Source organism: Zalophus californianus, chromosome 14, assembly GCF_009762305.2.
Source record: "Zalophus californianus isolate mZalCal1 chromosome 14, mZalCal1.pri.v2, whole genome shotgun sequence".
Lineage (NCBI taxonomy): Eukaryota > Metazoa > Chordata > Mammalia > Carnivora > Otariidae > Zalophus > Zalophus californianus.
Window position 1 is genome coordinate 77,114,376 of NC_045608.1, and position 12,911 is coordinate 77,127,286.

Below are 12,911 nucleotides of genomic sequence, written 5' to 3' on the forward strand. Positions count from 1 at the left end.
GTTCTGTTTCTGTGCCTTTCTGTGTACAGAGTTATTTTCATTTTAATGCTAAATCATAGCACTGAAATAAATATGTCTTGAAGACCTTTTCAGTGGCCACCGCTTGCAACAGTGCCCCTAAGTCAGTGGGAGTGCCAGCCACATGAGCGTTTACGACCGAGTATTTGAAGAGCTGGCACTGAGAACTGCATCACACCTGCTGTCTAGCAGACATCTGTTATAAGGTGCATCCTGATTTCAGAGGGGTTAGGACATGAAAAAAATATTTCTAAGAATTGAAAGATGGCAAACAGTTTTCTCCCCCAGCCACGGGAAGTACAGTAGATCAAAGTCTTCTGTGGATGAGTTTCTTTCCTCTTGGTTTTACAAAGCCTGGAACTCACAGAGGCATAATCTGGTGGGGAGGGAGATATGAATGGGCAGTTTACAGCTAGGATGAATATACAGGTAATTTCCAAAATATTTTTTGGTTTCAGAAACTTAAACAAGGAAAACCTCTCTTCCATGAGTTATTTAACTTTTTTTTTTTTTTTTTTTTTTTTTTTAAGGCATAAAGATCACCGTCAACCCAGAGTCAAAGGCAGTGTTGGCTGGACAGTTTGTGAAACTGTGTTGCCGGGCAACTGGACATCCCTTTGTACAATATCAATGGTTTAAAATGAATAAAGAGGTAATTTTTTAAATGTATTTTACTTCCCTTGTCATAAGAAGAGAGAATGGTAGCAAATTATTTAGCATCATTATCCTCAGTGTGTTTTTTGGAACTTTGATCTGATAGACATGGCTGTGTTATTACTGAAGTAGTCAATAATTATTATTTTGGTAAGACAGTTCCAAAAGTTGTCTTATAAAAAAAATGGTAAATGGGGCACCTGGGTGGCTCAGTCAGTTAAGCATCTGCCTTTGGCTCAGGTTGTGGTCTCAGGATCCTGGCATCGGGCTCCACACTTATCAGTGAGTCTGCTTCTCCTTCACCCTCTGTCCCTCCCCCTACTCTCTTTATCCCTCTTGTTCACTCTCTGAAATAAATAAATAAAATATTTTTTTTAAAATGGTAAGCAATAATAAAATCAATTCTCTAGACTCTAAAAATTGTGGAAATCAGTATTATTACTTAGAACAACATTAACAAATAGTAAATATCACCAGTACATTCTAATGTACCCATCCAAAATTCCTTAACTACAGATTATGTTCCAACCAAAATGTCTCTCTCTCTCTTTTTTTTTTTAGTAACTTTATTTTCTTTGGCGGTGTATGCCCTCTAGTCTCAGAACTTCTGGAATTGCTTCTTGGGCCAGCAGCCTGTGTGACTTTGAGCACATTGAAGTACACAGTCTTGCTCAAGAGTCAGCACTCACTCACTGTGACAATATTACCCATCTGGACATCACTGAAGCAGGGGGACAGGTGTACGGACATATTCTTGTGGTGTTTCTCAAGGCGGTTGTACTTTCAGATGTGGTGGAGGAAGTCTCGGTTGATGACAGTCTTCTGTACCTTCATCTTGATCACCACACTAGACAGAATCTGCCCTTGGATTGAGACATTACCAGTAAAGGGGCATTTCTTGTCGGTATAGGACACTCAGTGACCTCCTTGGGCATTTTGAAACCCAGACCAAAGTTTTTATGGTATTGTAGTAGCTTCTCTTTACCAGTTTCTCCAAGCAGGTCCCTCTTCTTATTTTGAAAGATGGTTGGCTGCTTTGGGTAGGTGCACTCAGTATGAATGTTCACTGTCTTCCCGACCACCTGAAAAAAGGAAACCAAAATCTTTAATTAAAAGATTTTTAAGGTGCCACAGAAGGCTAATGGAAGATTATTTTAAATGTTCCACATAACTATTACATCAAAAGATTTAGGCTATTGTGGTAGATTCTGAAGTAAAATTCAGTCTGGTGTATCCCTGCACCACCCAGTAAATAATTTAAAATTACATATTGGAATTCTTTTTTCTTAAAAGTTCTTTGAGCTAGGGGTGCCTGGGTGGCTCAGTTGGTTAAGCGTCTGCTTTCGGCTCAGGTCATGATCCCAGGGACCTGGGATCGAGCCCCACATGGGGCTCCCTGCTCAGCTGAGAGTCTGCTTCTCCCTCTCCCTCTACAGCTCCCCCTGCTTGCACTCTGCTGCTCTCTCTCTCTCTCTCTCTGTCAAATAAATACATAAAATATAAAAAAAAAAAGTTCTTTGAGCTACTCTGCCACTGAGTGTTTCCCACTGGTCTGGCTAGCCCATGTTGAGTCTCGCTTTGGTTGGCTCCTCTCTTCTCCCACTCCACCTCCCCTAGGCCCCTTCCCTCCTAGATTGTACCTTGAAACTCCATACTCTTTTCAACCTGTTAGTCAAATAACTAAGCTTTCATCCAAATTCAGTACTAAGTCTACATTTGCAAACCTGAAACTAAGTTAAAGAGCCGTTCTAAGATCATGATCTTTCCTTTAATGGGATCATCCTGTGCCTTAGAAGAAATGTGTGGTGTTACATGATTTTTTATTCTCATCCCTTACACAGAGGTAAGGTAGAGCCGCTGAACTGTAGTAAAAGATTGCATATAGGCTTTGGTGCTGGACAGGGCTGTGTTGGAACCCTGAGTGTCATTTTTTTTTGTGATACGAATTCCTGTCATCCAGGGTTATAAGAATTTAATAGACAATGTGTTTCATGTACCTAGGCTTTCAGGAGATGGTAACTGAAGTTATTTTTAACATTTTCTCAATTGCAAAGTTGCTTTTATCTTAGTCAATGTCTTTTGAAAAGGGAGAAATAACAGATAAAACTTGCTACATTAAGCATATCATTTGTAAAATATGCCCTGATTTGAGAAAGGTAAAAATGTAGGAGGTGGGGAGTACTTCTTAGATTAGAAGAGTTGTAATAGATTTTAAAGCCCTCACAAGGTCGAGTTTTGTCAGACTACCTTTATGGGCCATGGGGTTATTTTAAGAGATATTCATTTAACAAGTACTTGATGAGCACTTGTTTTGTGCCAGGCCGTGATGTAAGGCCGTGATGATGAAGCACTGACACACAGGGTCCTGCTCCGGTGGGGAGAGACAGCAAAGAAATAGAATTCTTTGAGTTAAGAACTATGAGGAGAATCAGAAGGGTGATCTAAAGTGAGAAGCCACTAACCGTCTTAAGCAGAAGTAACATGATAGGATTTATGTTTTTAGAACACAAAGCTGCCGCTTAAAGAGAAGCAAGAGAACAGCGGGAAGACCAGTTAGCTAATGCTTGTGCTAGACTGGAAATAGTGGCAGGGCAGTGAAGAGGGAACAGAGTGCTCAGGTCAGGTTATTTTAGAGGGAGAGTTGATCACACCTGATAGGTTAAAGGAAGAGAGATCAAGGATGACCCCTGGATTTTTTATGGAAGCATCCGGGGACGTGTTATATACTGAGGTATTGAAGATTGGGAAAGAAATGGATTTAAGGAGAAAAATCAAGGATTTGGTTTTAGATGCATTAAGTTCAAAATGCCCATTAGACATCTACATGAATCAGCTAGGCAGTTTGGATATCTGGAGAGTCTTTGAAAGTTTATGTTACGGAAGACAAACCAGTAAAGAGACTAAGAACCTGCAAGAGAGCTGGGAGGAAATCCAGCAGAGGATGGTATGAAGCCTAAAAGGGAAGGCATTTCAGGGAAAAAGGGGTAGTTAGCATTTTCAGTGCTGCTGAGAGGAGCGGGTGCGTGTCAAGGGCGGCTTGTTTGGGGTTTTTTACTTATTTAAGATACAAAGGACTAGAGTATGCTTTCAAGAGTGATACAATAGAAGAGAAATAGATGGTAAAGCAGAGAGAAAATTGCAGGAGCAAGGTCAGAGAGGATGGAATTGACAGGAAAGGAAAATGTTTTCCTCTGCTCTCTTATGTTCATTCTCTGGGTTCCTGTGAATTAACTGACAAAATACAGATTGACAAGAGAAGTGGTGTATTAGTATCGGAACTTACAAAGGAAGTAGTTCCATGACTAGTTAAAGTTAAAGCCTTACATACCTAATTTAGTAGGGAGAAAGGTAGAGGGACAAAGGCCTCTATGAGAGGAACAGATGGGTTTCTTTAAGAAATACAAAGGGGTTTCTAGAAGAATATAAACAGGAGATAAGAAAGTTTGACCATGTTTATTCATTGTGGGTGAAAGTGGTTTTCCCATCTTCATCATGGCCATAAAACTCTCCTGGAGAGGGGATTTGTAGTAGGTTTATTTTTGGTCTCCTTCCTGGGTAAAGCCACCCTGAAGAAGGAATTTATGGTAGCCTCATTTCCCAGAAGTGTCTACTTTTAGTCAGATGGGGGGGTCTCTGAGAAAGCTGCTTTCTGCACCTGTTGATCCCAAATGTCTGCAGCTTGAACTAGTCTACATACCAAGTCTGAGGTTCTGAGTGGATCCCCACAGATCCTAAGCCCAAGTAGCCTTTGCCAGGAAGACGCATTTTCCATTTTAACAGAGAGAAGAGAGCAGTTATAAAGAGATACATAGATAGCTTTGGTTGCAGGAAGAGGAGAGTTTCTATCTGAAGTCAGTAGCTGAGAGAAGCAGAATTGATTGTAGGAGGTTTGAAGAGACACAAAATACGCATTAATAGTCTAGTAGGAAAGCAGACTTAGTACATTAACATGGTGCCAAGGGCAGCCTGCCATCCTAGTTGTCAAATCTTCAGCAGAATGCTCTTGCTCTGGTGCAGGTTCTGAAGGGGCAAGAGTGGAATTCAGTTGGTTGGGGTTTGGAGAGGGATACTTTTGAAAGGGAACTATGTAATATAACAGGGCACTCGACTAAGCCCCTTGACAATGTGCCAGAAGTGGGTGGCACTATACAAATTGATGAGAGCAGCAAAGGTGAAAGAAACCTTAATGTGGTGACCAGAGCCCTGGGGGAGAGCTTGGGAAACCCTTGGGTGGCCATTTCTTCCCATCACTGACGTGCTTTCGATAACCCTTCCCTGCCCAGACCCTGAAAGAAGAGTGGTTGTTCAGGAGTCTGTCCTTTTGCGGAATTTTGCAGATGAGAAAATGGGGTCTCAAGGTGAAATGACTTGCTTAGGTACTCACAGCTAATTTGGCCAGAACTGAAATGAATAGTCGGGCCTAACTTTCTCTGTTATTTATAAATTTGCCATTGTAGATTCTTTAAATACTAATGATTTGAATAGTTTTAAATGACAGAACAGATACTTTCCTGTTAGTTTTTGGAAGATCTGTGGAAGAGATCTTAACTCTCTAGTTAATGGATTTGTAAAAGAGTGTGGATTTCTAAGACTTTAGTCTTAAATTATTCAAAATGTGGTTTGTTTTTTTAAGTAAAAAATATTTTAGAACTTGGGGGGGGGGAAATATGCTTCTCAAAGCTCCAGAGAAATCAACACATTTTTTTGCATGGCACATTTTTATAAGACATGTTTTGATGAGTCATTCATTTACAGTCTCTTACTGATTCTTTCACAGATCCCAAACGGAAATGCATCAGAACTTATTTTTAACACAGTGCATGTAAAAGATGCAGGCTTTTATGTCTGTCGAGTTAATAATAATTTCACCTTTGAATTCAGCCAGTGGTCACAGCTGGATGTTTGTGATGTCACTGAAGTAACAGAAAGCTTCCAGGGTAAGTGATAAATTAAGTTGAATTTTGGGATGGGAATTGCCTTATTTTATTTTGAATGTTTACTTGAATTTCACAATATCACAAACAGGACCGGAAGCTAATGTACGTACTTATCACCAGTTGGTCAGACTTTATCCCGTGTGCTTTGGTCCCTTCTCCACAGACATGTGCACGTGCAGATAGATGCCTTAGGCCAGCCCTGCCACTGGCCTCTGCAAACGTCCCTCCTATTTCTTTCTACACTGTATCTTTCTCCCAAACTGTTGTATTACGCTGACAAAAATCACGTTGCAGAATAAGACCTCTAGAGTTGCCTTTGGCGTGAAAGGGCGGGTAATGTATCATTCTCCACAATAAAGCATTTCATCAGACTTTTTTTTTCCTCTCTGTCATTCAGCTTCTTAGGCCAGTAACTAGTACTGATTTAAAAAATCAACCTATTCTAAAGAGTAGCCATCAGATGTTATTTTCTGTATTCACACTCACAGTCAAGATTTATATTCTTTGTCATTTTACCACAGAAAGAATAGGTGGGAAACAGACTTGTTGTTACCTGTCTCCATTCTTCTTTCTCAATTTAGCTTTTCCTACACCTAAATAAATAATCTCTAAAAATAGTCATTATTAAACAAGGAAATTATATCTTTCTAGGATATTTCTATGCGTGTAATGAACTTTAATATGTTTATAAATTAAATCCTATTCATTCAGCAAAGACTGATCACCTGCAATGTGTGAGACACTGAGTTTCATGATGGAGACTTGGTATTGGGTAACAATGACAAGTCCTCCTTTCTCGAGGACTTAGAGCAACACATGAGGGTTCAATAAGTAACATTTTCTGGGGGCGTCTGGGTGGCTCAGTTAAGCACTGGACTCTTGATTTCGGCTCAAGTCATGATCTCAGGGTCGTAAGATTGAGCCCTGTGTTGGGCTCCATACTGAGCGTGCAGTCTGCTTAAGATTCTCTCCTCCTCCTCCCCCACCCCTCATGGGTGCACACGTGCACATGCTCTCTCTCTCTCTTTAAAATAAATAAATCTTTAGGGGCGCCTGGGTGGCTCAGTCGTTAAGCATCTGCCTTCAGCTCAGGTCATGATCCCAGGGTCCTGGGATCGAGCCCTGCATCAGGCTCCCTGCTCAGCAGGAAGCCTGCTTCTCCCTCTCCCACCCCACCCCACCCCCTCACTTGTGTTCCCTGTCTCGCTGTCTCTTTCTGTCAAATAAATAAATAAAATCTTAAATAAATAAATAAATTTATCTTTAAAAAAATAATAGTAATAATGCTTTCTGGTGTCTGCCTCAGGAAGAAATGCTAGTGATCATCCATCCATATTTATTCCATGCTAAAACTCCTTTTAATAACTTAAATCAAACAGCAGAATGTAGAACTTTCTGTGTTGAATGTGAATATCACTCAAGATGTTAAGTTATTTGCCCCCACCAAAAAGAATCTGTGGCCAAACGTGTGGAAACCACTCTAACTATTTTGCCCTTTTAAATAAACAAAGCATATAACACTTAAAGCTCTGAGACGTCCTGCAATAAAAAAATCTGTTTAACTTTGTTTAACCTAGAATCTTCTGAACGTACTTGTCTACGGCATCCTTTTAACCACAGAACATCTCTTAGTGTTTCTAGCAGTATCACAGTTTTATGAAACAGTTTTAGGAGGTACTGTTAAGGATTATAAAAAATAACTTGAAAACACCTTTTTATGTTGTTTTTTGTTTCTGTTTTTAGTTAAAGGGGGAACATTTTTTCTTACTGACCTAGGGATTTTATTTATGTTTAGTGATATTTTTCTTTTAATTTAAGGAAGTGTGGATGGCATCTCTGAACCCAAGTTGCAAATCTGCGTTGAACCAAGGTCCCAAAAGCTGATGCTTGGTAGCACATTGGTCTTACAGTGTGTTGCTGTTGGAAGCCCTATTCCTCACTACCAGTGGTTCAAAAATGAATCACCATTAATACATGAGACAAAAAAGCTATACATGGTAAGAAGTTGGTTATTTGGGTATTTTTTTGTGTAGATATATAAAATAAGTAGTATAATTGAAAATTAAGACGAACATTAAAATTCATATTCGTTGAGGTGTTTTAATGTTTAATGATAATCATTAGTTATAATGACTTGAGCCGAAATGTATTCAGTTATTAGCTCATTCTTATATTTACAGAAATGCTGGAACATAACACTAGCCCACATCTAAGGGCTGATACTAAAATGTCAGATAGGGGCGCCTGGCTGGCTCAGTCGGTGGTGTGGGCAAGTCTTCATCATGGGGTTGTAAGTTCGATCCCCATGTTGAGTGTAGAGATTACTTAAAAATAAAATCTTTAGGGCGCCTGGATGGCTCAGTCGTTAAGCATCTGCCTTCGGCTCAGGTCATGGTCCCAGGGTCCTGGGATCGAGCCCCACATCGGGCTCCCTGCTCGACAGGAAGCCTGCTTCTCTCTCTCTCACTCCCCCTGCTTGTGTTCCCTCTCTCGCTGTGTCTCTCTCTGTCAAATAAATAAAATCTTTTTTAAAAAATAAATAAATAAAAAATAAAATCTTTAAAATGTCAAATAGTACTACACCTAACTCACCATTATTGGAATCATTGTATCATTTGCCTGCTAATATTTAATCTAATAAATGAAAATAATCTAAGAATGTCTAAAGTCCTCTTAAATGTTACAGGTTTTTTTTCCTAATTCAAAATAAGTTTCTCTCCAAGCCAATTTAAATTGAAAGGAAATGTGTGTGTGTGTGTTCTGATATTGATAATAGGTACCTTATGTGGATCTGGAACATCAGGGAACCTACTGGTGTCATGTATATAATGACCGAGACAGTCAGGATAGCAAGAAGGTAGAAATCATCATAGGTAAGTACTCTTAGTGTTCTGGTAAGTGGGGTAGAAGTTACATAAAATGAAACATTAAAGCAATGGAAATTCTGCTTTTTACCCCATTCTATTTAATGTCGTGTTGAGTATCCAGAGTTATTTATATAGAAATTCAAGAGAATACATACTAAATTCACAATCATAAACATTTGTGGCAAAAAAAGTATTCTTTAAAACTTTAGTTATAGGGGCGCCTGGGTGGCTCAATTGGTTAAGCATCTGCCTTCGGCTCAGGTCATGGTCCCGGGTTCCTGCGATTGAGCCCCGCATCGGGTTTCCGGCTCAGCGGGGAGCCTGCTTCTCCCTCTCCCTTTGCTGCTCCCCTGCTTGTTCTTTCTGTCTCTCTCTCTAAGATAAATAAATAAAATCTTAAAAATAATTTCAGTTATAAAAAAACTTAAAAAACTTCAGTTATAAAAAAAAAACTTTAAGTGGGAAAAGATTTTTAATAAAACACTTTTAAAAACCAGGCATCACAGACATAGGAAGGAAAGAGTGATCATTAATCAGCCGTCCCCATTATAAAGTTTGTAATCTGGGAGTTTGCTCTGTTTAAACTTAATGCATTTATAGTTAAGTTGTCAGCAGTAGGAGAGTTGATGCATATGTTGGTTTGCCAACATATTTCTATGATATTTATTTCTCTGTTTACCTGATGGCTGCCCTTCCTAAGATCATGAATTACAGTATATTCACATTTGTTTTCTCTGGAACAAGGAAGAACAGATGAGGCAGTGGAGTGCACTGAAGGTAGTGTAAATCCTTTGGTTTGAAACCACATATCCTGCATGCTGGTTCCTCTGGGGATTGGTGGAGTGCTCTAGCCTGCTGAGTGCAGTGATGGAAAAAATACTAGCTGTAAGAAAGAAATTTCACTGAGTCTCAGGATTTGTAAATTGCCAGGGACATTGTTAAACTGACACACTATTAAGGTAACTAATTTTCCATTGATTTTCTATTGCATATAAGAATAGCATTTCTGTACATCTTACGAATAGGAAACATTTACAATTCTTAATGTTAATTTTTATCTTTATAAAATTCGTTAAAAAGATGGATGGCTCTACTACCATGAATAATTGTTTAAATGACTTTAGCCATCCTTTTAGCCATGATTATTTGCTGTTCAAATGCAAATGTGGCTTTTGTGAGAGTTTCAGGATAGGCGATTTCTTGTTAAACACATGTTTTATCAAATGCCTAATATTTCTATTTCAGTATAAAATTAGATCCATTTTTTGAAGCTATAAGTCTGTAGATTAATCTACCTTGTCATCTTTACCATAATTTATAAGAACTGGAAAATCTATTTCAACATAAGCTTTTAAATTTGTTTTAATTATGCAAAGCATTGTACATAAGTTCTAACGAGTAAATTTTAATACTCGTTACCTTCCCTTAGTACATCACATTGTTTTACAGAATTTGGTTTGTAAATAGCAAAGTATTTTTTCAATTTCTGCTTCTTTAAACTATTACATAATCTTGGGCTCTACTTGGGTAAAGTAAAAAACAAAAAAAGTTAAATCTTTTGTTTCCTGGGTTCTGCTGTCTTTCGTATCTCTGTGGTATCACATTGAAATGCTGCAATTACTGTTTTTTGTCCTAATGCATACTTTTGAACAGGAATTCTCTAGCGTTAAGGGGGATTCCAATCCTGTTGTCTATAGAGGCCTTACACGAGGGACGCTAAGTGAAGAAATCCTAACAAACTCCTCTTCCTTCTCTTCTTTTTTGCCTAATTGCATGATTTTTAAACTTTCCAAAGTTGAATATCTCTAAGAACAAATATAAACTAGCCCTGCTGTTTGGCTTCAGGGTGATGCATGGAAATTACCTGCTGTGCTGTTTCTTTACCTGTATGATCATCTCTGTAGTTTTTACAGTAGCAAACACACTGTCAAATTCTAATGTTCATGTAAGCCTTTCAGCACACTTAGAGATGAAGATCCGAGTATGAAAACTACTTCAGAAATTTCAGATGGGAGAATTAGATCCAACTTTTCTTTCTAAAAAAGTGTAAATGTTGAGATGTTTTATATTTAGTGGATTGACACATACCATTAACAGTATCCTACATCATATCTCTTTTTTTAACCTGCAAAACATGATGTTACTTGTTTCACTTTATGTATTTTGTTAAAGATATTTGGTCAGGACAAAAGGTGGGGATTGAATAAGTGAAGCTCAGGGGATTTTTTTAGGGCAGTGAAACTCTTCTGTATGATCATTGTAATGGTGAATACATGTTATGCAAGTCTTTAAAATCATCTAGTAGGAGGTCAGGGGAGGGGGAATCCCAGGATGGAAAGCAGAATGTCGCCAGAGAATCTAAATGCGTTACAAATGTATGCAGCAACCTCAGTGAAGAGGGGAAGGAAGAACAAGGTGCTGACCTAAGTAACTAGAAATGAATGAAGTCTATAAGACAAGAGGCAAAAGAAATTGTCTGGAGCCCTGTACTCTAGTTGATGATGCTCTTCCGTTGACTTTACATCACAGATAAGAATAAGTTCCTCTGTGACATCTTATCAACAGCATAACATTTGTAATTTACTGTTAATGTTAATTTGCATCTTCATAAGATTTGTAAAGGAAAAATAGATGGCTATAATGTCATGGGTATTTGCTTAGATGATTTTATCTCTCCTTTAGCTGGAGAGAACGGGTTAATAATTCTGAAACCACTGTGCCTCCAAAAACACATTCCACCAGTCTAAGCATGAGGAAAACATCAACTAATCCAAAGTGAGAGACATTCTACAAAGTCCCTACCAGTAACCTTCACAACTGTCAAGGCCATCAGAAACAGGGAAAGCCTCAGAAACGGTCACGACAAAGAGCCCGAGGAGACATAAGAAAATATAATGTGTCCTGCATGGGGTCCCGGGGGAAAAAAGAACATTAATGGTTCATTAGTTGTGACAAATACACCTTACTAAACATAAGATGTTAAAACAGGCTGGGTATGGGTGTATGCAGGAAAGAGTTCTTTACTGTCTTCATATTAGTTCTGTAAATCTCAAACTATTCTAAAATTAAAAGTTTATTAAAAAAGAAGAAATCATTTGAGATTGTTTCATAGTTTCCCGTAGAGGCCACAGACCTATCCCTTGACTGTTTCTGTACCAAAAGGCCAGAATATCTAAAACTTTGAACAAATCATGAATGAGTCTGTTCAGCTTTTTGTCATTTAATGAAAGTAGCAATAGCTCAAAAGTTCTACACGATATCAGCAGTAGCATTCTTTCGTGCTTGGTAGTTGCATGGCTTCTCCCTGAAGGCATTTGAAAAGTTCTAAACTAATAAAATATTATAACATGATTTAATAGCTTGAAACCTGCTTTTCTGATTAGTCTTACTACTTATACTAAATTGGCAGTTTGATTATTTAAAACTTATTTTCTCTTATTTCATTTTAGATGAATTAAATAATCTTGGACATCCTGGTGAGTACTATAAACATAAAACATTAGCTTGAATATAATAACTAGATATTCTGCTATTGTAGTACTAGTAAATTTTTTCGTTATTAAAATAATACAATTCAGGGTTGAAATTAGTACTTACATGAAGGATAATTTCATGCAAGTGAAAATATTAAAAATATTCTAGATTATAAGACTACAGAATAAGTATACTGCAGAAACAAAATATCAATGTATATTTTTATCATTGCATATAACTCTGTGTCATAAAAAGGCAGTTAATGGAGTGTCTTTATTTGAAGTAAAAGGTGTGTGATTGAGGATTGTTGGTGTTATATAGAGAAATAGTTGGTCATGGACCATTAAGAGATGGACAGCAGGGACGCCTCGGTGGCTCAGTTGGTTAAGCATCTACCTTTGGCACAGGTCATGATCCTGGGGTCCTGGGATCGAGCCCCAAGGTGGGCTTCCTGCTTAGCAGGGAATCTGTTTTTCTCTCTCCCTCTCCCCCCCCCACTCATGCTATTGCTATCTCCCTCTCTCTCTCAAATAAATAAATAAATAAAATCTTAAAAAAAAAAAATAAGAGGGGCGCCTGGGTGGCTCAGTCGTTAAGCATCTGCCTTCAGCTCAGGTCATGATCCCAGGGTCCTGGGATCAAGCCCCGCATCGGGCTCCCTGCTCCACGGGAAGCCTGCTTCTCCCTCTCCCCCTCCCCCTGCTTGTGTTTCCTCTGCTGCTGTGTCTCTCTCTGTCAAATGAATAAATAAAATCTTTAAAAAAATAGTAAGAGAGACTGACAGCAGAAGTATTCATCATTCTCGCCAATTTTTATCAGATTTCTGATTAAAGCTAAAAGGAAACCCTCAACTATGGTGAAAAGCATAGTAATACTGAAGACCACGTAAAGATAGGGGACATCAGCATGGGCCTGAGATCCTGGAAGGCAGTGATGGAGCCTGTGAAAATATCTGAAACTA

General features: G+C 38.5%; 1 protein-coding gene and 1 pseudogene across 2 annotated transcripts in view; one reads left to right on the forward strand and one right to left on the reverse strand.

Annotated features, from left to right (window-relative positions):
• Window positions 1-12,911, forward strand: part of MALT1 (MALT1 paracaspase) — a 59,789-nt gene that overhangs the window by 19,190 nt on the left and 27,688 nt on the right. The window contains exons 3-8 of one of the 2 annotated variants that reach the window (XM_027576734.1): window positions 549-670; window positions 5,450-5,609; window positions 7,428-7,606; window positions 8,386-8,482; window positions 9,221-9,253; window positions 11,926-11,952. In XM_027576734.1, the coding sequence (XP_027432535.1) occupies window positions 549-670; window positions 5,450-5,609; window positions 7,428-7,606; window positions 8,386-8,482; window positions 9,221-9,253; window positions 11,926-11,952 (618 nt within the window). The remainder of the gene's footprint in view (window positions 1-548; window positions 671-5,449; window positions 5,610-7,427; window positions 7,607-8,385; window positions 8,483-9,220; window positions 9,254-11,925; window positions 11,953-12,911) is intronic. The other variant, XM_027576735.1, reaches the window with a different exon arrangement.
• LOC113912994 lies at window positions 1,271-3,155 on the reverse strand (annotated as a pseudogene).